Source organism: Pholcus phalangioides, unplaced genomic scaffold, assembly GCF_987345545.1.
Source record: "Pholcus phalangioides strain wild (caught in Gottingen) unplaced genomic scaffold, Ppha-v1.0 ptg000015l_1, whole genome shotgun sequence".
In the NCBI taxonomy this organism is placed as follows: Eukaryota; Metazoa; Arthropoda; class Arachnida; order Araneae; family Pholcidae; genus Pholcus; species Pholcus phalangioides.
The window spans coordinates 67788799-67810578 of NW_028301608.1; the positions used below are offsets into that span (position 1 = coordinate 67788799).

Below are 21780 nucleotides of genomic sequence, written 5' to 3' on the forward strand. Positions count from 1 at the left end.
TTCATAAACATATGCAGGCCATTCTTATTGTTGTATCCTTCGGATATAGTGTAACTCCAGGAGGTGTTACATCAAGGGTGTTCAACATTCAGTAGAGTGTGGGCCATTTGATTGATTTCGGTCACTGAAGCTGACCTGTAAATATTTCTGGGTCAATTGAGTACTCTGAAACTGTGCTGCAGTGATCTGTAAATTTTCTGAGGGTCACCTAAATGATCTAGGAATGTGCCTCAGCACACTTAAAGACTGTGGAACTGTGGTGCAGGTTACTTGAGTGATCTTTAAAAGTTTCATGGGTCGATTGAGTGCTCTGGAACCGTGCCACTGTGATCTGTAAATATGCTGCAACATATTTACTCATCAGAGAATGTGCAGCGGGCCACTTGAATGACGTGTAAATGTACATGGGTCACTTGGAGTGGTCTAGAACTCTGCCATGAGTCACTTAAGTGTAGATGAACAATATCGCAGGTTACTCTAGTGATCTAGGAATGTGCCACATGTCACTCAAGTGAAGTGGAACAGCAGCTCGGGTAACTTGATTAATCTGGAACTGTGACGTGAGCCACTTGAATGACCTGAAACTATGCTGCAGGTTCTCTTGAATGATCTAGAAATGTATCGCTTAGTTAATTTTTTTGCAAAATTAGTTTTGAAGCTGTAGGCCTCAACAGATGACTCTAGGGCCACATTCGGCCCGTGGGTAATGGGTTATGCATGCATGTGCTATATTTCTATGGCACCTAGACAGGTTTTTTTCTTTCTCTGAAAAGCATGGGGAAAAATGAACCAGAATCATTAATTGGACTTTTAAAAAGTAACAGTAGAAATTTGATTAATTTATTTTTAGTTTTGCTGTTTACATTGTTTTTGATACCACATTCTCTGGAAATGAAAGATTTTCAAATTTGTTAGAACTTGAGTTTCTTAAAATATCAATAGATAATATTATAATTAAAATATATAAGGTGTGAATCTCAATGGCACAACATTTTTAAATGCCACGATAATTTGGGAATTCAGTTTTTTCCCTCTTATTTTTTTCCTATTTTTTGTCAATGGTTTTCCTATTTTTCCTACTTTTTTTTCAAATTTTCACTTCTAGGCCTGCATATACCAATTCGTTAGAAGTTCCTCAAGAGTGTGGACGAGGTGCATGTTTTGGTTTAGCAGTAGTTTTTGATTTCACTCATAATTAATGAGATATAAATGCTTTAAAAATTGATTGTCACTTCATAATCCTGCTAAATTCATCGAACGTATACCAAACTTTGGCGTTTTTGAAAATGGTAAAAATGGTACAACCCTCATAGAAATTGAGGAAAGAAATTGTTTTTTTTCTCTTGCATGTGTGTTGCGCTTTTGAAATTTTTAAGTGGTTATTACGATTTTTTCAGATCCTAGTTTTGAGTTCATCCATGAGGTTTTAAAAAATAAACACTGTCCCAAAAATATTGAAATTTTGCGAAAATGCTTACTTGCCATGTGTTAGTAAAATGAACCTCAAATTTAGAAATTAATGCATGGTAAGTATTTTTTTTCAAACATTGAATTTTATACGTTTTTTCAAAATTTCAAAATTTATAAAATTCTCACAAATGATCAAATAATTAAGTTCTGGGTTTATTTTATTTGCAAATGTCATATAAATGCAGTCAAATTTCGTTATAACGAACTCCAAGAGACCAGAAAAATCACTTCTTAATACCGAAATTTCATAAAGGAATGCCAGATCTTCACATTATTTCTATGTAAACTTATCTGGGGGGATTAGAATGATTTTCATTGAAACAAAAGTTTCGCTATAACGGTATTCGTTAAAAGGGGAATCAACTGTATTTATATAAAATTTCAGTTTTTGGTGGAGTAGTTTTTTAATCTTGCCAATGAGATCAAAAACTGCAATTTGAGAAAATGGTCTTAAAAGTGGGTGGTTTTTCTTGTTCAGGTTTACACTATAATTCATTTTTTATTTTATTTGTATGTATGTGTCTGTTAATGCACAGCTGAATGAAACTTTATCTGAAAAAAACCCCAAGTTCTGCTCGAATCATGTAGGCTGAAATCAATTTCGAAATCGTCAAAATCTTTTTTGTAAAAGGGTAAAGTAAAATTCATTAAAATTTCATCATGATAAAAATCAATTGCAGTTGCAAGGAACTGAAAATCTTTATTGCAACGTGTAGGCTTGTATGAAAATGTGACTCGATGAATAATCAGTAGAAAAAATCTGAAACCACCTATTATTTTGAATATGCTGATGAACACTAGAAAGACTGAAACTTAGTATATACCTATATTGCCCAAAAGCAGTCAAAATGACTGCATTGTGAAAGAATAACTAATGTGTAAAGAAATTTGTTTAAAATTAATTTTTAATATTTTTTATATTATTTACAGTTATATTACAAGTTATTAGTAAATATTAACAATAAAAAAAATTTACTTCACGTGGAAAAAAAAAATAATTTATACATTATTATTTGTACATTTTATGCAAATGAAAGTGGAAATCTTTTTATGTGTACATCTTCCGCAAACATACTTTTGACATTTTTCACATATATTATTTGTTTTGTTGTTGTGGCAAAGTCATACTTGACAAATTTTGCGTTTGTTAGAATGGGTTGCATTTGATGATGTTGCAGTTGATCTTTGTGGGTCTTCATGTTCTGATGAATTTTTCTGTCTTGCAGCTCTGTATTCGGTGGAAAGCTGTTCTGGTAATTGAAACAAGAACTCTTTTCATTGTATTTGTATTCCTGTCGTTTCTTTGTAAAGGATCCAAGCATTTATAGCAGCCAAATCTAAAATATTGAAAAATATTTGGAGGGGCCATCTACGAGAACTAGCTTTTACTGTATATTTTCTGGCCATTTGATCCGCCATATCAACTCCTAATTTTGTGCTGTTATAAAATTGAATAGATTCCGGTAAAATTTTTTTATTACTTTTATCAATTTTCACAAATTTATGCTTAGAACTTTGAACAGCTACTATTTTATTTGGTTTGCTTTTATATGTAAGAACACAATTCTCTGATTTATATAGCAGAGTGGAAAAACGAGGCATGTTATCCTTCATTTGTTTGACTGCTTTGGGTAGTTCTCTTTTGTTTCCTCTAATAGTTCCAACTAGAGTTGTTTGTTTGGCCAATAATTTTGTCGCGAGTGACATGCTAGTGAAAAAGTTATCGGTCGTGATATTTCTTCCACAGCCTGTATATGGCTCGATAAGTTTCAGAACAACGTGTTCACTGAGAAGCATTGACAATGGTCGTTGTTCATCTTTCCTCAAATAAGGAAAACCAATCAAAACATATTTGCTACTAACATCTGATGCAAGCCAGAATTTGATTGCCAAATTTGTTGGGTTTATTAGGCATATACTGTGTAAACCTGCACCTGGCTTTTGACGGAAATAATTGCTCGTCAACTGTTATATTTTTCCCTAGTTGATAGCAAGCTTGACTATTTTCAATGAACTTGTCCCATATTTCTGAAACCAAGGCAAACTTATTTGTTTGTAGGCGCCTACTTCTTTCGGTTCTTTTGTCAAAACGAATAAATCGTAGGATTTGCTTGAACTTTTCTCTGGCCATAGTTTTTCTAAAAAATTCGGGACCCCACTTTGCTGACCATAAATAACTCAGTTTTAAGTTTTTTGCCTCGTAGGCTCCACGAGCATATAAAATCCCAATAAATGCACGTATTTCCTGTAATGTTGTTGTCCAATCTTTTCTCAAAATTCGGCGGTCTTCTTCTGTGCACTTTTTTATATGTTTGATAATATAGTTATCTATTATCAACGAGAATGCACTGATAAGATTATCTGCCATAATATTCCTTTTTGCGAAGCCATTTGGCCCTTTCACACCCTTGAAAATACAAGTAGATGGTAACCTTCCTATTTCATCAACTTTTGACCACACAGTACCATTGGCAGCTGTTTCTGTCTCCTGAAAGGTGTTTTCAGTTTCTTTACAGAGTCTGAACTACTTAGCACCCTACACCTTTTCCTGGGCATATTGATGACACTTTCATTTTCATCATTGGTGATCGACTCTTCATCACTATCTTCAGTGTCAGATGTTTGTTTCACTTTGAATATAATCTGCTTCATCTTCAGATGATAGTTCAGAATTTGTTGCATCTGATTCTATATCGGAGCACTTTTCACTTATGTTCGTTAGCTTTTCCAATAACTCACTTCTATTCGACATTTCTTTCATGAATTTAGGGCGCAAAAGAAATAAAATAAACAACTTATTAGAACAAGTATCATTGCATAAAGATTCGAATAACAAGTACTAGTTTAGCTTATTGAGCAACTGCAACTTATCAAGTATCGACAATTTATCATGTACTTGTATGTTATCATGTGACGGTAATCAAAAAAAAAATGAAAACTGTTATTTCAATACAGAGCCGAACTGGTCATATAAGAAATTTACTCAATTCAATAATAAGAGTCATTTGATTATTTAAAATTTCCCAAGCAGTCAAAATGACTGCTTTTGGGCAATATAGGTATAACACACATATATATATATACCGGAAATGAAGGAGGGGGGGGGAGGTAACTACAATTATTAATAAACGCATTTATATGTTGTACAAAAAGTCACAAAATTCTAAAAAATTGTGTCATTATATACATAATTGTTTATGTAATTGAAATTAAAAGCAGTCAAAATGACTTCCTTGGGCAATCTAGTGTTAATAAAATGATAGTTTCATAGTTTCTGATTGAATCATTGGTTATTATTTATTTCCACCAGTCACCTTTGTCAAGCTAACATTTTTACAATCTTCATTGAAGTTTTTCATTTGTAACAGTTTTGATGAAGTTTTAAAATAAATCAAAAAAATATTGCCCTGTTTTATTAGTAGTATTAGTTTTATAGCTTAAAAAAACGATCGCGCAGGAAACATGTATGAACTGTATGTATCTTCCTTCAAAAATTTGACTTGACAGTGAAGGAGAACAAATTACCACATTTTAGGAAAACAATTTTTCGAATAGATCCCATTTGGATAACACTTTACAAATTTGAAGATAAATTTGCCAATATAGCCGATAAAGGTACTATATAATAACAAGGTACAACAGCATACTACACAAAGAGAAAAAGTGCCAATCAAGAGAGTAGGCCGAACTTGGCTTCTAACGGAATTGAATATTTCAGTACATTTTTGAAAAATGGCAACCCCCTTGCTGAGGGAGAAATTAATTTTCGTTCGGTGTTTGGTGCATAAATGACTGTTAGAAAAATGATAGGCCGCTGAGGAAGAAAGATACTTTCGTTTGGTGTTTGGTGCGTAAATGACCATTAGAAAAATGATAGGCAGCTGAGAAAAAAAGTTACTTTCGTTCGGTGTTTGGTGCTTAAATGACCGTTAGAAAAATGACAGGCAGCAAAATTTCAAAATGTTATTACTTTATATTTGTCTAATCCCCTGAAACAGAAAACACTTTTCCATATTAGTTTCGCACAAGGAATTGTGTGCAATTATTGGGTAGTCAATAGTTACCACTTTGCATATACAGCAACAAGTTGTTAGTACACTTTCAATATGAAGGTTGAAATTTCTTTTTGAAATATCTCAAAACTTCACTTTCAGGTTTTTAAACAAGTCATTTCATTCAAACTGTTATGGGATGGAAATGTATTCTTATACTAGGCAGATTTGTTTTAATTTTATCCTTTCCATAGTTTTCATAATTCTCTGTCATGTAAAAATGAATGATAAACTAGTTTTTTTAATGTAAATAACAATATTTTTAACTTACTGTGCATGCCTGATTTATAAAATTTGCTATTTTTTGTAATAGCTAAATGGTCATTCAATCTTCAAAAAATAAGCAATTTCAAACATGATTTTTCACTTTAAAATTTTTCAAACACATCCATGTTATAATCACTGTTTTTCATGGTTTTTTTTTTCAAAATCAGTAGAGAAAAATAATATAGGGTGGATGAGAAGTCCGGACACGTTTTTAAAACTATCAACAAATCAACCAATTGCAATAAAATGTTTTGTTTTCACTAAAATACTTATCATGGCCTAGAATTCTTTTATCCGATAAATTTAAATAAGTTTAAATTTCACTCACAGGTGGTGCTGTAAAATGTAAAACTCAACATAATCCATAAAATGCAATACGTGCATAATTAATGTTCATGACAATCTGTGTTATATAAGACTGCAATATTTCTCTCTCAACGTGAGTACCCATTTAGATGTAGCCCGAGCTGAAAATGGAGCTCATATTAAAATATAATTCTAATATAATATATGTAATGCGAATTGTCAAACATTAATTATGCATTATTTGTATTGCAATTCTATATTCTGTTTTACAGCTCCACCTGCGAGTGAAATCTGAACTTTTTTTAATTGGTCAAAAAAAGAAACAATTTTTTTTTTAAAAATTGTGTGTCCACTATTTCTCATCCACTCTGTATTGAAATCGGATATTAATAAAAAGTGATTTCTTGAGTAAAATTTTTTTGGGGAGGGGAAACCTCACTTCCTAGCGTATGAATTATTTTTATTTTTCTCTTTAGTGGGATGTTAATTCTGGAATGCTATATGATGCTTTTGAGCGCCATTCTGGAATAGTGTACGATGCAGTATGGTGTCCACATATGTTTGGAGTTTTTGCTTCTGTAGCAGGTTTGTATTCCCATCCCATCAGAGTTGTTTGGTTTAAACCGAGTGGTTTTTTGAAAAAAAATCAAAAGTGGTCTAAATATAATTTTTTTCCTTTAAAAATATATTGGTTTATTATTAGCCAAAATTTTTCATTTTTACCACATTTTATATTCTCAGGGAACATTCTGATGGTATATCTTTAAATGGCATAAGATGGTATAAGTGGTTTTTTTTCAAAAAGTCTCATAAAAGTGGCCTGAATATATATTTTTTTCACATGAAATATATTAGTTATTAGTTATTTTAAGTTATATGCAGAAGCCAAAATTTCTCATTCTTACCACATTTTCTAACCTTTGGCTACATTCTGATGCTCTATCGTAAACAAATTCATGTGAATAAGGATTGCATCACACATCTAAATGTAGTGGTGTATATTATCTCACAGGATTTCTTTTTCCTTTCTCAAAGAAGCAGCAACAGTAGTGACACCATCATACTAGGGGCAGATGGTCCTATAATCCAATAAAGACACCAGCTGTCCTTAAAGGACAAAGACTAGTGTACTAGTAGTTACATTACCTCACAGATATTTTAATTTTCTTTCCCATAAGAAATAGCACATCTCCTACTGTATATCTCCCAGTCTTAATATTCAATAGTTTTTTTTTATACTTTCACCATTAAGCTCAGTTAATCGAGGTTCTACTGTATAGTAGTAACAAATTTATGAAAAATAATCAGCTATATACAAAGTGATTATAATTAAAGTTTTGATTCCAAAACTATACAATATATACAACTACTAGTCAGAATGACTTGAAAACTTGCATGGCTACTCCTGAAGCAATGGAAATTTCTTTGGCAAAAGAAAAAAGTTATAGTGGTGCAAAATGTGCAAGTAGATGATGCTGTACTTGGCCAGCAGTATAATCTATTTTGTGCAACCACATCATTTCAGCACTTCCACAGCATCAGTGTGTGGATAGAACAACTTCTATCAAGATGCACATTGCAATACCAGAAAAGCAGCTGCTGAAGACCCATTTTGACAATAACAGGATGCATCTTAACCCTTGCAACTTCTGGCTGTGGGGGGGGGGGGGCACCTCAAAATGTCATGCTGCCATTGGTAAATTGCAATCTCCAGCGCATCCCCTATATGTTAGAAGTTCCTTAGGAATATTAACGTGTGCGGGCGCATTTGGTTTAATAAAGGTGGGTTGCAAGCGCATCCACATCATGACCATGGCATACTCTGATCTGTTTTTGAACAAGAATTTTTGTGCTTTCACCTCATAGCCAGAACATGGTGGACAACATATTTAACATTTCTTGAGTAAGTTGTAGTTATTCGTTCACTACTTTGTTTTTTGTGATGTTTCTATGAATTATGAGATCGTGTAATGCTATAATTAAGTTATCATTTTGCCATGACTGGCTATTGTTTCCATTCTGTGAGCAAATTTCCCATGTGTTGGATGATGTCATTAATTTTACATTTTTAAGTATCTTTTCCCTTTTACTTAATGAAATTTCATTTCTTCAGGAATATTCATGTCAATTTTCAAGTCATTCTGACAATCGTTCTTTTTTCACAGTGTTTTGAAATCAGAACCTTAGTTATAATCACCCTGTATATAGTAAATCATCGCTAATTAATCTGCATTATTATATATGTTTCATTAAATACATTATATTCACCTAATTTTTATTATAGTTTTTGCAAAATAGCTTCCAAATTAAGCATACTGAAAGTAACTGGAGAAAACATCTTTATATTATATGATAATAATAACTAAAAGAATTTTTTCAAATGAAGTAATCCATTGAGTTAAGCAAAAACTAATTAAATTGCAAAAGTTGGTTTTTGTTAAAATGTAAGAAATATTTATTGATTAATTAAATATGGAAAGTGTTAATTACATAAATAAACATTTTAGTTTAACTAATTATTAGAAATTTGAATGATTTTTTAGAAATTTCATGTGTTAATACTGTTAATAACAATAATACTGTTAATAATGTTAATACTAATAATACTGTTAATAATGTTAATACTAATAATGTTAATACTAATAATACTAATAATGTTAATACTAATAATACTAATAATGTTAATACTAATAATACTGTTAATAATGTTAATACTATTTAAAACAAAAAAAAAACAGTTTAAACTAAAAAAACCTGGTTTAAACCAAAAAAACCGTTTTTTTTACTAACCCTGCATCCCATTGAGAAAAAAGAATAGATGAAAAGTTTTTCATAACAAAAAATCAGTAATGTTTTGAATTTAAAAAAAATGAATTTGAAATATTGAAATGTTTAACTTTTTGTTTTAACTATTTTTAGTTAAATGTTTAACTTTTTGTTAACTATTTGTTTAACTTCAAATATGAAATGTTGAACTTTTTGTTAACTATTTGTTTAACTTCAAATATGAAATGTTGAACTTTTTGTTAACTATTTGTTTAACTTCAAATATGAAATGTTGAACTTTTTGTTAACTATTTGTTTAACTTCAAATATGAAATGTTGAACTTTTTGTTAACTATTTGTTTAACTTCAAATATGAAATGTTGAACTTTTTGTTAACTATTTGTTTAACTTCAAATATGAAATGTTGAACTTTATGTTAACTATTTGTTTAACTTCAAATATGAAATGTTGAACTTTTTGTTAACTATTTGTTTAACTTCAAATATGAAATGTTTAACTTTCATATTTGAAGTGATACCACATTATTTACAGTGAAACTTCGATATAACAATACTCTGCAGACCGAGAAAAAAATATCATTGGAGAAGAATTATCGTTATATCGAGAGGCGGCAGTTTTTATACTATAGACATTTTCAAACAAGACTTGGTAAAAAACAAAAATATAGTCGCAGAAGGATTTATCATATTGAGTATCTCACACATTGTAATGAGGTATACTATACGTATATTGGCCTAAACATGTACAAATACAAGGCCAAAATAGGCAAAATGCCCAGCGAGGTTGCTGAGGAAAAAGATGCCCATAACAAATATGGATGTCATATTTTGTGAAGGAATGCATTTACATGTAGGCTAATCTATTTGAAATGAAGAGATTTTTTAAATTATGTTTAATGCTATATAATTTCTGCAGAATGAAATTGAATATTTTGCTTCATAAATTTCCAAGAATAAATGATTTTGTTTGCACCTTTTTATAGCTGACGGCAAATTGCTTCTATGGGACTCGAGATGTCCGGGACTTTTACCCCAAGAATTGATGGGACACGATGGAGATGTGTTTACGTGTGATTGGAATGTATTAAATCCAGTAAGTCTGAATTTTTGTCATAATTAAACATATCTCAAGGTTGGTCAGTAATCAGTCGATCATCAGCCCTCTTTTGGTCAATTGCTGGATTATTTTTGTAATGAGTTCTCGTTGAAAATATTTATAATAACAAAATGAAATATTGTAAATTATGAAGGGAAAAATAAAATGTGTGTGTGAAAGAGTAGTAGATTGCCAGTCAAGTTTTGTTGCCAACTACTGCTTCAAAAAGCTCCATTATAAAGTGGAAAGGGCTGAACCCATTTCAGATGAGAAAAATTACAAATTTGTTTTAATTTTTCAGTTTTGTATAAATCTAATTATCATTCTTTGGGATGAGTTAGCTGCACTCAGAAAGTTAGCTGGAGGGAAAAAATATTCTCATAAATGTGCTATGGTTTTGTACACATCACATGTAGTTTTATCATCTATGAACTAGAACCAACATTGTAGTAAGATTAAATTTTGTGTGTTAACATACTTTTCAAGTTTTCTTCTACAATTTTATAATATTAATGATTGAACACATTAGACATATCCTATAGTAAAATGTTGGATTGAAAAGAAATACATTAATATAGTGATAAAAATTCACTAAAACCCCTTGAAGTCACAATATGTAAGAGAAAAAATTATTGAAAGACCTCAAATCAGAATTAGCTGCTGGAGCTAAAAAGTTACTTTTTTAAGCTGTAAGTAACATAAAATCACCAAAGCAGAATACACTGAAAATTGCAATGTACTTCACAGAGAACAATCAGTTGCTGCAGAAATACTCTGAAGGAAGTTCAAGAAAAGTGTTGAAAACATTATCATGGGATTATATTACCATAGTTGCCAAGTCTCCCAAATTTTCCGGCAATCTCCCAAATTTTAGCTTCATCCCTTGACCTCTCGAAAAGTTCTTAAACCTCCCAAATTTTTACGAAAATCACAAAAAATTCCTAATTGTCCCTAAAAATTCCCTACTTCATTAAAAAAAAATCCCCTCTTATGAAAACCATCCCTAAGGAATTCCTGGTGGGGCATAAAGTCTTTTGCCTCTGTTTTTTTCCCTTTCAAAATGACGTCACATGTTGTAAATGGGGAAATTTCCTCTTTAAGGAAGTTTTACAAACCCTCTGATGGTAACAAGAAAGTTGTTTGCCTTATCGTGCAGGGAAATAGCTTAGCAGCCAATAGTCCTGGATAATAATTGAAGATTATAGTGACGCGCATGTGGTGAAAATTTCTTTTGTTGAAGTTACGTACGTGTAATATAACAAAACATGAATACTGGTAAGCAAAAACATATTTAATCAATTTTAAAGATACTTGTTCGACAATGAATTTCCTTTCATCAAACGTTTCAGAAAAGGGCAGACTTTTCCTTTTTGTACAAGTTATGTTACGGACATAAACATCTGTCATGGTGGAAAGACCGACATCCTCACTCATGTGAGATGAAAAAAAAAAAAAACATCAAGCAAATGTCACAAAAAGTGTGTTCTTTAAAAATTGACACTTCTTTCCCTTCATCTTCCAATGATTTTGGGGTCATTCGAGCAGAGTGTACTGCTATATTTAATTACGGGATTTTGATAGTGTAGTTAACAAATTATTTGCATGATTTTTTAACAAAAAGGTATAGTGTGACTGATCTTGTGTGTGCAAAACTGCCCAAATCTATTCTGTAATATAAACTCAAACTCGAAAAGGGGCTGTTTCTATGTAGCGGAAATCGGTTACATTTTTCTGTTATGGAAATCAGTAACGATTTTGGGTGAAATTTTTAATTTAACTCTTGAATATATCGAGAATCATTTGACCCATCGGGACCAAATTATGTGTATGTATCAAGAGGCATGGGCCCTCACATCCTGCAGCAGGGCTCCTAGGCTTGGGTAGTTGTCAGGCCTCCAAACCAGCTTTTTCACGGGTCCCTCTGTGGCTAATTTATAGTGTGAAAAATCAAAAGTGGTATTTTGGTCTTTGTTAGTAAAATGAATACAAGTGAAAATTTTTTGTGGTCCAAATGGCTCCAGTCTGGGGACCCCCCCCCATGGAGAAGTTTTCTGGGGGTACTTGATGAATCATGTTTTTTGTTTTTGTCCTTTATTATTGTAAAATTTGTCAGTAAGCTGGTGCTTTGACATGTCCCTTTTCATAGCAGTCTGATGAAGTGGGACGAAATAAACAAGATATGTTGAGAGAAAAGGGGGGAGGCTGCTATAGGCGGCGGGGGTAAAGAAACTCAGATCTAAATTGAAATCACAGATAATACTACTCTGTGTGTTATGTACATATTTCTCTTTCCCCATTCACATCAGTATTTTCCAGATTTCGGTACACAACTCGGGTAGCTTTTAGATGAAATTTTCTAGCAAAATAAGAGATGGATTGTGTTCTTTGTTAAAACAATGTCATTCTTTAAGAAATAGTTTTTGAAATTTTTCCCCTTCATAACAATTGGCAACTGTTTTTTTTTTTCAGCATGTTATAATCAGTGGTGGTGTAGATTGTGACATAAATGTGTGGGATCTCAGAAGTCCAGATTTACCGGTATCCACTCTGAGTGGACACGAAGTTGCTGTTCGGCGTGTAAAAGTAATTACAATCAATTCTCTCTTATGCTTATACACTATCTACCAATTAGTATTTGGACACCTATGCAAATGACGATATCTGCGGTCCTGAGATACATCACGCCCTCCGCCGGTATATATCGTGTAGGAAACAACATCGGCATTAGTCGCATGCAAGATGCCGCGCAGTTCGGAGCTCTCTGATTTCGAGAAAGGTATAATTATCGGGTATCACAAAAATGACCGATCCTTAAGGGATATATCTAGCGAGCTGAAGTACCCAAAATCGACAGTGGCCTATGTGATTAAGAAGTGGAAGGTGAGCTGTGATTGTCGGAATTTGCCCCAAGTCGACAGACCAACGAAACTTGGAGATAGAGGCCGATGGGTGCTGTCCAGAGAAATTCGGAAGAACCGCACCCAACCGATGGCCCTCATCCGCGAGGAGTTTTAACAGGCATCCGGGAGTATTGTTTCAATGAATACCATCCGTAAGGAAGCACATCTGATTGGTTTTCATGGTCGTGCTGCTGCCCATATTCCTTTGATCACAAAGTCCAACCGCGTTGCTCGATTAATGTGGTGCAAAGCACATCAAAATTGGACCGTAGATCAGTGGAAACGGGTTCTTTGGAGCGACGAATCAAGGTTCACTCTCTACCGTTCGGATGGCAGGGTCTGGGTCTGGCGTCTGCCTGGAGAACGTCTCCTGCCAGAATGCATTGTGCCAACAGTCAAGTTCGGCGGAGGTGGAATTATGGTCTGGGGGTGTTTCTCCTGGTATGGACTGGAACCCTTGGTCCCCCATTCGTGGTAAGTTCAACGCCGATGCCTACTGCACTATTTTGGATGACAATGTGCTTCCTACGTTGTGTCAGTTTTACGTGGTGGACCCCTGTTACTTCCAGGACGACAATGCCGGCTGTCATACTGCGAGATTAACCAAGGCTTGGTATGGTGCCAATGGGGTTCATCGAATGGACTGGCCTGCTCAGAGTCCAGACCTGAACCCTATCGAGAACCTTTGGGACGAGTTGGATCGCCGAATTAAGGGGTGCCCTACCCGTCCAAAATTGGTGAAGGAACTGACATGTCTTCTCCAAGCCGAGTGGAAGAAAATACCACTAGCCGTCACACAAGGACTTGTGGAAAGTATGCCCCGGAGGGTTCACGCTGTAATTGCCTCTTGTGGAGGCTCTACCAACTATTGATTTTGAATAAAGTTAGTTTTTCTTTTCTATCACAGGTGTCCAAATACTGATTGGTAGATAGTGTATTGTAATACATAAACATGTTTAATTTATTTTCTTGGGAAACAAAAAAAGAATTGCACAACTTCCTGATACTGCACCTGACTTATGTTTTAAATTTTAAATAAAAGTATTCTGTTTGTCATGGTGATATTTGGTTAATAGGAAATCATGATTCTGCTAACAGCAGTAGTTCTCCCACCTCTGTTTTTCCTACTGTATGGTTTCAAGATAGCAATGAATGAGAAGTCTAAATTGTAGTATGACCCAAATTCATATTTATTATGTTTTTGAATCCTCTAGCTGTATTTTTTGTATATTTAAAGTTTTTTTTTTTTTGGGCAGGGGGAGGGTTCTGTGTTTGGTTAGTAGCAATTTCCTAATTTTGTCTAAGTAATCAGAAAATCATTTAATTAGTGATCTGTGCCTCACATCCTCACATTTGTTTTTGTATCAATCGCACCTTACTTTTCATTTCTTGTACTCCCCCCTCACACACCCCCTGAAGGTCTGGCTTTTATTCCAATAAGTGAAACATCTGACAATGAACTCACAATTTAGGACTGTTGGATCAGCTATTATTATTGAACCTTTTTTTTGTAGTGAAACTTCTTTAGTGATATAAGAGTGAAATGTTTTGTGTAAGAAAGGAAACCATCACAGAAAGTGGGATATTTCCTTTGTGAGGGGAAAAAAAATTACCACAGAGAGAGAAACTGAAACTTTCTTTTTCTCAAAACCAGTTTTGTAGAAAAACGTGATGAAGTTCCGACAAACAGATGGGTTGATAGTGGTATGGGGAATATTTGTAGAGACTCAGCTGTGTTAGAAATGAAGTAAGAAAATAAAGTTGTGGGGGCATATACAGTAGTAGAGCCCTACTTATACGTTACTCGAAGTTACGTTAACTCAGATTTTTACAATTTATAAAAATGCATATTTCTCAAATTCTAGTATAATCACAGGATAATTGCTGATTATTAAGTTATCAGCCTCTGTTTCCACATGGGATTCACGTTTACAGGAATGTTGAAAAATATCTAAACAAATTTATGGAAATTAATGTAAGAAGTAACTCTCCAGAACTTATTGAAAGTGATAATTCAACATTTATTATAAATTCAAAACTGATGAAAAATTATAGCAAAAATTAGGGAAAAATTAAGAAAAACAAACTTGCATCTTATTTCACAACTTTTTCGAAAGTTCATGAGAGTTCTAGGGACATTAAATGCCCATTTAACCTGTAAATGATGTGATATTAGGAATCAAAAGTTTTTATATTTCATTTCAGCTAGCACAAACAAAATAACTTAAAAGATATTTGTTGGATTTAACAACCTAGAAGTTTCACATCTATCTCGCTAGATTCTCAGATTTTTTTGTTCTTTATGAAGAACAGAATAGAAAAACCTAAAATAACATTAAAAAAATGAAAGTTAAGTTGGTGCTAGAGAACTAGTATCAATATGGTACGTGAGAAACCAAAGTTTAGAAATTTTGTCACTAAGTTGTAGAAATGAATTTGAATCTATTGTTAAATGAGGAATAAACAGCATAAATATATTAATGGGGTTCAGGCCAGACCATATGAAACCATATCAAGGTTTGACAATGTCCAGTGATACAGCTGGCTAACAAAGATGATTTTTTCTGAAATCACATTTGTTTGCCAAAACAATTTCCCATAGGTTTCTGTGGGAAAATTGTTTACTTCGTTCCAGATATGGCCCAGAATTGAAAGATAAGTTTTTAAAACACCAAGTAGCATGATAAAAAAAGACAAACTGACCAGAGGTTGCAATGAGCAACTTCGGATTGGGTAAATGAGAATTTACAGGAAGATGAAGGTTGGTGCAATAATCCAGCTTGTGTGTGCGACATGGCTGTTTTATATTTAAGTGGGCATCCACATATCAACAAAAATGTTTGTTAGTAGAGGCAGAAAAATCCACACACATTTCTTTTTGTTAGCTGAAAAATTTGTAAGCAGAGAGGTATTGTATTATTATAAATCAGATTTTCACACCATGCTTTACTGCAATAACTATTGCTATCATATATATTAAGCTATTTATAATATAAGCTATTTTATCAAGCTTATTTATAATAATAAGCTATTTTATCAAGCTTATTTATAATAATAAGCTATTTAATATATTAAGCTCTTTCTAATGAAATGAAACAGCACTAAATAGTAAAAGATATTTATTTTACGCATTTTTAAATAAATGTTTTATGGGACTAAATTTCTTTTCAGTTTTCACCGTTTCACCGAAATGTACTGGCATCGGTCAGTTATGATTTTTCCACTAGGTAAGTAGATTAATGCTATTAAGATAAATTGATTCAGGTTTAAAGTTTTTGTCATCCCAGATTATGTATAAAATGGAAAAATATTGCTTTGTCCATGTTTTTATGTTTTACACAAAACTACTTTATTTGAACTTTTATTTGTTTCTTTTTTATTTCAGATTTTGGGACCTGTTCGTTACAGAACCATCAGAAACATATAAACACCACTCTGAATTTGTATCTGGCTTAGATTTCAGCTTACACTACTTCGATAAGGTTGGTATATATAAAATTAGATGAAAGAATATATGGTGATATATTCATTAGTTTTAACTGAAATTATTAGTGTTAATGAAATTGAGATTTTTTTACTGATTGAAGCACACTGTTTTCAATTACGGAATCACAGAATTATCTAGATGCAGTGACTAATTGGGAGAATTAGAGAGAGACAGAGACAGCTGTGTTCCCTGCTAGTTGAAATGCTACCATTTTCTGCAAATAATTCTCTCCAATATATTCATAGTTTGAATTTTTATTGACGAAACACTTTTTATAATTTTTTTCCTAATTATTTTTCTCCCGCCATCCTTGATTTGACAATTCTCCTATGATGATTCCCAGTGCCCCCACACAGATTGCACAGCCCTACAGCTGCCTCTGGTGTGACATAGCAGTTTAATGAAGTTTTTCTGCAGTTTCCCCACACAACTTCAAGCCATGAATGTGAGCTATACCATTTGAAAAAGTGTCTATACGGGGAGCAGCCAGATTTTCAACATGATACTTATTTAATAAAATTTCAAGTATACTATCCTAGCTTCAAAATATTGAAGGCAGCTAGCAGCACCACAAGAACACAAAACAAACACAACTCTGCTGACAACAAATTTGCTAGAGCTACACATAGACTCAGAACAGGTTTCAGGTTCTGAAATTCAGAAATGAGGATGCACACGCATATTCCTTGGTAGTGTCACATATCTGTATATTGGAGGTAAAGGGGGCTATGCCCATTTTTGTCAATATTGGGATAACGCTATTAATTTGCAGTACTTTTGTTACACTACACATAGGTATAGGACACCAAGTTCTATTTCAATAAATAACAGATGTATTTACTTTATAAAACAAGCAAACTCCATACAAAGACATACTAAAAAATCTTTAAATTTATCTCCTATAAAGTTTTTCTTTTGTGACAGGGTGCCCTTTACCTTCGACGTAGAGATATGTGTTTACATCACTATACCAAAAAAAAAAAAGGTTTTTCTATGAAAATATTTTTTTATACATCTTCAGCATTAATTTTGGGGGTGGTTTTTTGACAGGGAATAAGAATTAAGAAATCAGACATTGAGTGTTGTTGCTCCCGTTTTGTTTATTTTTGACTTGAATAAGGAAGAGGTTACTAGCAGGACTGCCCTACTCGGGGAGGCCTCGGGTGCATAAAAAAACTCCATGATGTGATTGATGGTGCTTAGTTGTGAAAGTATGTAAATTGGTTAGTTAGAATTTCTAGCAAAGTAGAAGAAGCCCTGGAATATCAACCCGGAGACCTATGATGCCATTAAGAAAGCCCTGGATGACCAGGGCTTTCACAGCATTAACTTTTGTTACATGAGCAATGACAATCCTAAGAGATGAATGTGGCGGTTTGCTTCTCCCAGAACTACTGTTTCTGGACTGTCTTCTTCATACTAGTGTAAATTGTGACTAGCATCTGTCCTGTTTGGAGGCAATGTGGGTTCTTGTTTTCTGAGAATTTCGACAGTGATTTGTCAAAGCATGCAAATATGTGTTCAAGAGAAAAATATGTCTAAACTGTAGAGTTCTATATGCGCAGCTCTCAGCTAAAACTTTGACTTAACAATACTGTGTAAGGCTCAAGAGCCCCAAAAGAAGGAAAAAGCCTTATGAGAACAAAAATTGAGAACTGAAGGGAACATTCAAAAATGAAAAAGTGAGAGAAGTGTATGTGGGAAACAATTGAGTGTAGGATCGTCATCTCCAGTATACATTCTTCTAATTTTTACTAATAAATCCCTGCTAAAGTTAGCCTTGATGAATTTTCACTATTTGAAGAACCTAGGGTCATTACAGACACATAATAAGGAAGAGATACATGTTTCACGATGCAATTTTTTTTCTAGAAAGAAAAAAAATATGAAACCTAAGATACCTAACCCCTGAGAGAGAGAGAAAAGGAAGATAAATGGGAGAAATTTCAAAAACATAAGAAGATGCTCAAAATGAAATAAAAAATGAGGGCGTCTGGTAACCCTTACTCAGAACACACATTCCGGAAATTCTGCAGAGGAATGTATGCAAGGTTCATAAATGGTTAGTAGTAGTAATTGAATGATGTTTTTAAAGGAATGCAGTGGGGGGGGGGGGGGCTGCACTTGCCCTGGCAACAGGTAGATAGAACCACTCACACAACCCCCAGACTGATGAAATAGCATGTTACATAAGTGAGTCTGATAACAGAACAGGATGATGTAGCAATCATACAGGCGCTTAAGACTCAGTTTTGTCAGGGTCAAGCTTTATCATGCCTGTTATATACAAACCCTGTTATTAAGGGATCAAAATTTTGCTTGTTATGTACAAAGGTTTTTTTATAAGCCAGTTTTACTATAGTGCGATTCGACTGAATTGAGTCTTATTTATTATTTCTTAGAATGAATATGTTACAGCTGTGAAATAAATCATAAAATGTTAAAAATTGAATTATCAACTTTTATTTAGTCATCATAATTGATTTAATATTGTTTTCATTTGAATCTATTTTTTTACTTTTAGTTGGCTGATTGTGGTTGGGACTCAAAAGTGAATATCTATGAAGAAATCGACTTTGGTTTCTTTCCTTGATCTTGTCATGTAGAGAGCTTTATGTTTGTCAAAAGAAAGAACATGTTTTGCAAATTATTAAGTGTTTGTATAACCCGTGTACATAAAACTTTCTTTTCATGTATCATGTTGAATTTCAGTTTTTTTACTTTGTATGGATTTATTGAGAAAAATCAAGCTGATTAAAAGTTTATGAATTTGTTATCAAAAATTAAATCATGCTTAGTGTAGTTTGAAGATGGTAGTTTTTTTGTTAACACAATTTTGGTAAAATTTGGTGGCAGTGGTATTGCATGGAGCTGCAGTTAAAAGCACCCACATTATTTTGCATCATGGGCCAGAGTTACCTAAGAATTCGGAAATCTCAAAATCTACTACATCAAGATCAGGCCAAGATCACACTGGTCTTAATCATTTCCAATACCCCTATGTGGTGGTATCATGAAAGTGCTTGGTAATCCTCTTACAAATTAAGTGAGCCAAATTTTTATGACATTTTTATTTTATTTTTAACCCCTCAAAATTTAGGAATTTTCTTTGCCCTAAATCAGTTGGCCCTTCTCTTAAAATTGATAACATTGACCCAACTTCTCATCTTGATATCGCCACAGAATTTAATCATTCTTTTTTCCTCTGACTCCCACTCTCTCTCAGTACTCCTTTTCTGATTCATTATTCAACTCTTGTTCTATCTTCTGTGTTAAAGTAGGCTGCCTGAATTTAAAAAAAAAATTGAAACCCCACTTTACTGGCTCTGATCAGATTCCAAATCATTCTTAAATTTTGCGCTGATGAAATTTCTAGTTACCTTTTAATTGTTTTCGACATCTCATCTAACTCGCCCTCTGACTGGAAAATTAATAAGATTATCCCAATTCATAAATCAGGTTCCCTCTCTAATCCTTTTAATTTTAGACCAGTTGCTATCACCTCTACATGCAGCAAACGTTTTGAGCACATAGTTGCCAAGGAAACCCGCTTACACCTTGATTCAATAAACTTCTTTTTCCCTAATCACACAACACTGCTTTTGATCATCTTTATCAGTGTGATTAAGCACCAAGTCTGAAACCGAATGAAGCGAGTCGGTATCTACACCTGCTAAAACGGTGATATATTTCGTTGTATCGGAAGTTATTTGTGCTACTGCAAAATTAGCTTCCACTTGCACGTACCATAAAGCAATATTATTTACCCATATCAGAGGTAATTTACAAGATACCCTTGCGACCACGGCGGGATTAGTGCTGTCAACCATTTCGTAATAATAAAATACATGGAGAAAAACGAGGATAAAATTCCAACTAAAATTATTTTATGCGAACAATTAGAATTTCAGAAGAAAAAATATATATAAAGGCAGGAAGATCAGCGAAAACAGTAGCTCACCGTGAGAAGATCCCATAAGGCCAATGGAAGCAGAGGGAAAATAATCCAGTGCTTGGAGATATGACCACAAAGTATATTCAGAAGGTTCTGTTCATTTGAGACCACTGACGCCTTAGCGTACACATAACACAAATTCATTAAACATTTATAATTTATTAACAAACAAATATAAGACACAACTAAGAATCAGACAAACTGAACATGCTTCTGTGTGTGAGTCAGCAAGTGATACAGTATAAGAAAGATCTTCATCAAGAGTTCGGGGGGGGGGGGGGAAGAGTTTAGTTTTAGTTCCATTCTCAAAACCAAACCAAAGATGTTCTTCGTTTTGCAGTAAACAGTGTCCGCCTCATGTACGTTCGCCCGACTCTGGAGTTCTGTTCGCAAGTATGAAGCCCTTACAAAATCAAGGACAAAAAGCCACAGAGGTCGTTTACTAAACGAATAGCAGGCATAAGCGGTTTGTCTTATTGCCAGAGACTTCAATTTCTGGGTTTGCGCTCGCTGGAATGGAATAGAATCGATGCAGATCTGAAGATGTGCTACAAAGTAGTCCACCAAATGGGTTATATACCATCGAGAGAACCTTTTTTCGAGATCATAGACAGGCGTGTTAACCTCCTTCCAAATAAGAATTGAAGAGATTCAAGAGATTCACTCGCTTAGTCATTTGTACGGTCACTAATTCACTCCTAAGCCGATTTCACATTCACACTCATTTCACATGGTCACTCATGCGTTCAGGGCAGGTGAAATATCAGGTGCGAAAATTTCGGGGGCGAAACGTCCCAGGGGCCAAATGTACCGGGGCGAAATTTCCGGGAATGAAATGCGACGGGGACGAAACGTTCCAGGGGCGAAATTTCCGGATCCCCATATCTTTCCCCACGATGTTTCAACTTCTATTATTATTTCTACAGGTTAGTCTTATTTTCATATACACTCATGTCCATAAATTAAGGATAATGGCAAATAAAGAGTTCAGAAACAAAACAAACGTTACTTATTCATAAAGCCCATTTATTAAACAAAAGATAAAGAACAAAAACGATGGGGTATGTATGATACCATTCATAAAAACTACGATTTTTGCTCCCTGGAGCAATTGTAAAAAACATCTCCTTAACAAAAACTTACTATTACATGGTTGGTATGATGGTTAATACATTGTATGTCTCCCATGCGATGAAATACAGTCCGTACAGCGCCTAGGCATGCTGAGTATTAAATTATCGATCTGATCTTGGGGAAGATCACTCCACTCAGCAAGTAATGCTCTCCGAAGTTCCGGTACACATGTAGGAGGTGGTTGACGGGCTGCAACTCGTCGGCCAAGCATGTCCCACACATGCTCTATCGGATTCAAGTCAGGTGAGAATGCTGGCCATTCCATACGGGTTATATCCTCAGATTCAAGGCATTCGTTTACGATGTTTGCTCGGTGAGGACAGGCGT

The 21780-nt window shown here is 33.9% G+C and overlaps 1 protein-coding gene across 1 annotated transcript in view; it reads left to right on the forward strand.

Moving 5' to 3' along the window:
* The window catches only part of Pex7 (peroxisomal biogenesis factor 7), a 32297-nt gene extending 13214 nt beyond the window's left edge, over window positions 1-19083 (forward strand). Inside the window, exons 5-10 of the mRNA XM_089244186.1 lie at window positions 6572-6680; window positions 9865-9974; window positions 12447-12560; window positions 16049-16104; window positions 16263-16359; window positions 18889-19083. Coding sequence (XP_089100312.1) covers window positions 6572-6680; window positions 9865-9974; window positions 12447-12560; window positions 16049-16104; window positions 16263-16359; window positions 18889-18957 — 555 coding nt within the window. The 3' untranslated portion in view covers window positions 18958-19083. The remainder of the gene's footprint in view (window positions 1-6571; window positions 6681-9864; window positions 9975-12446; window positions 12561-16048; window positions 16105-16262; window positions 16360-18888) is intronic.
* The last annotated feature ends 2697 nt before the right edge of the window (window positions 19084-21780 follow it).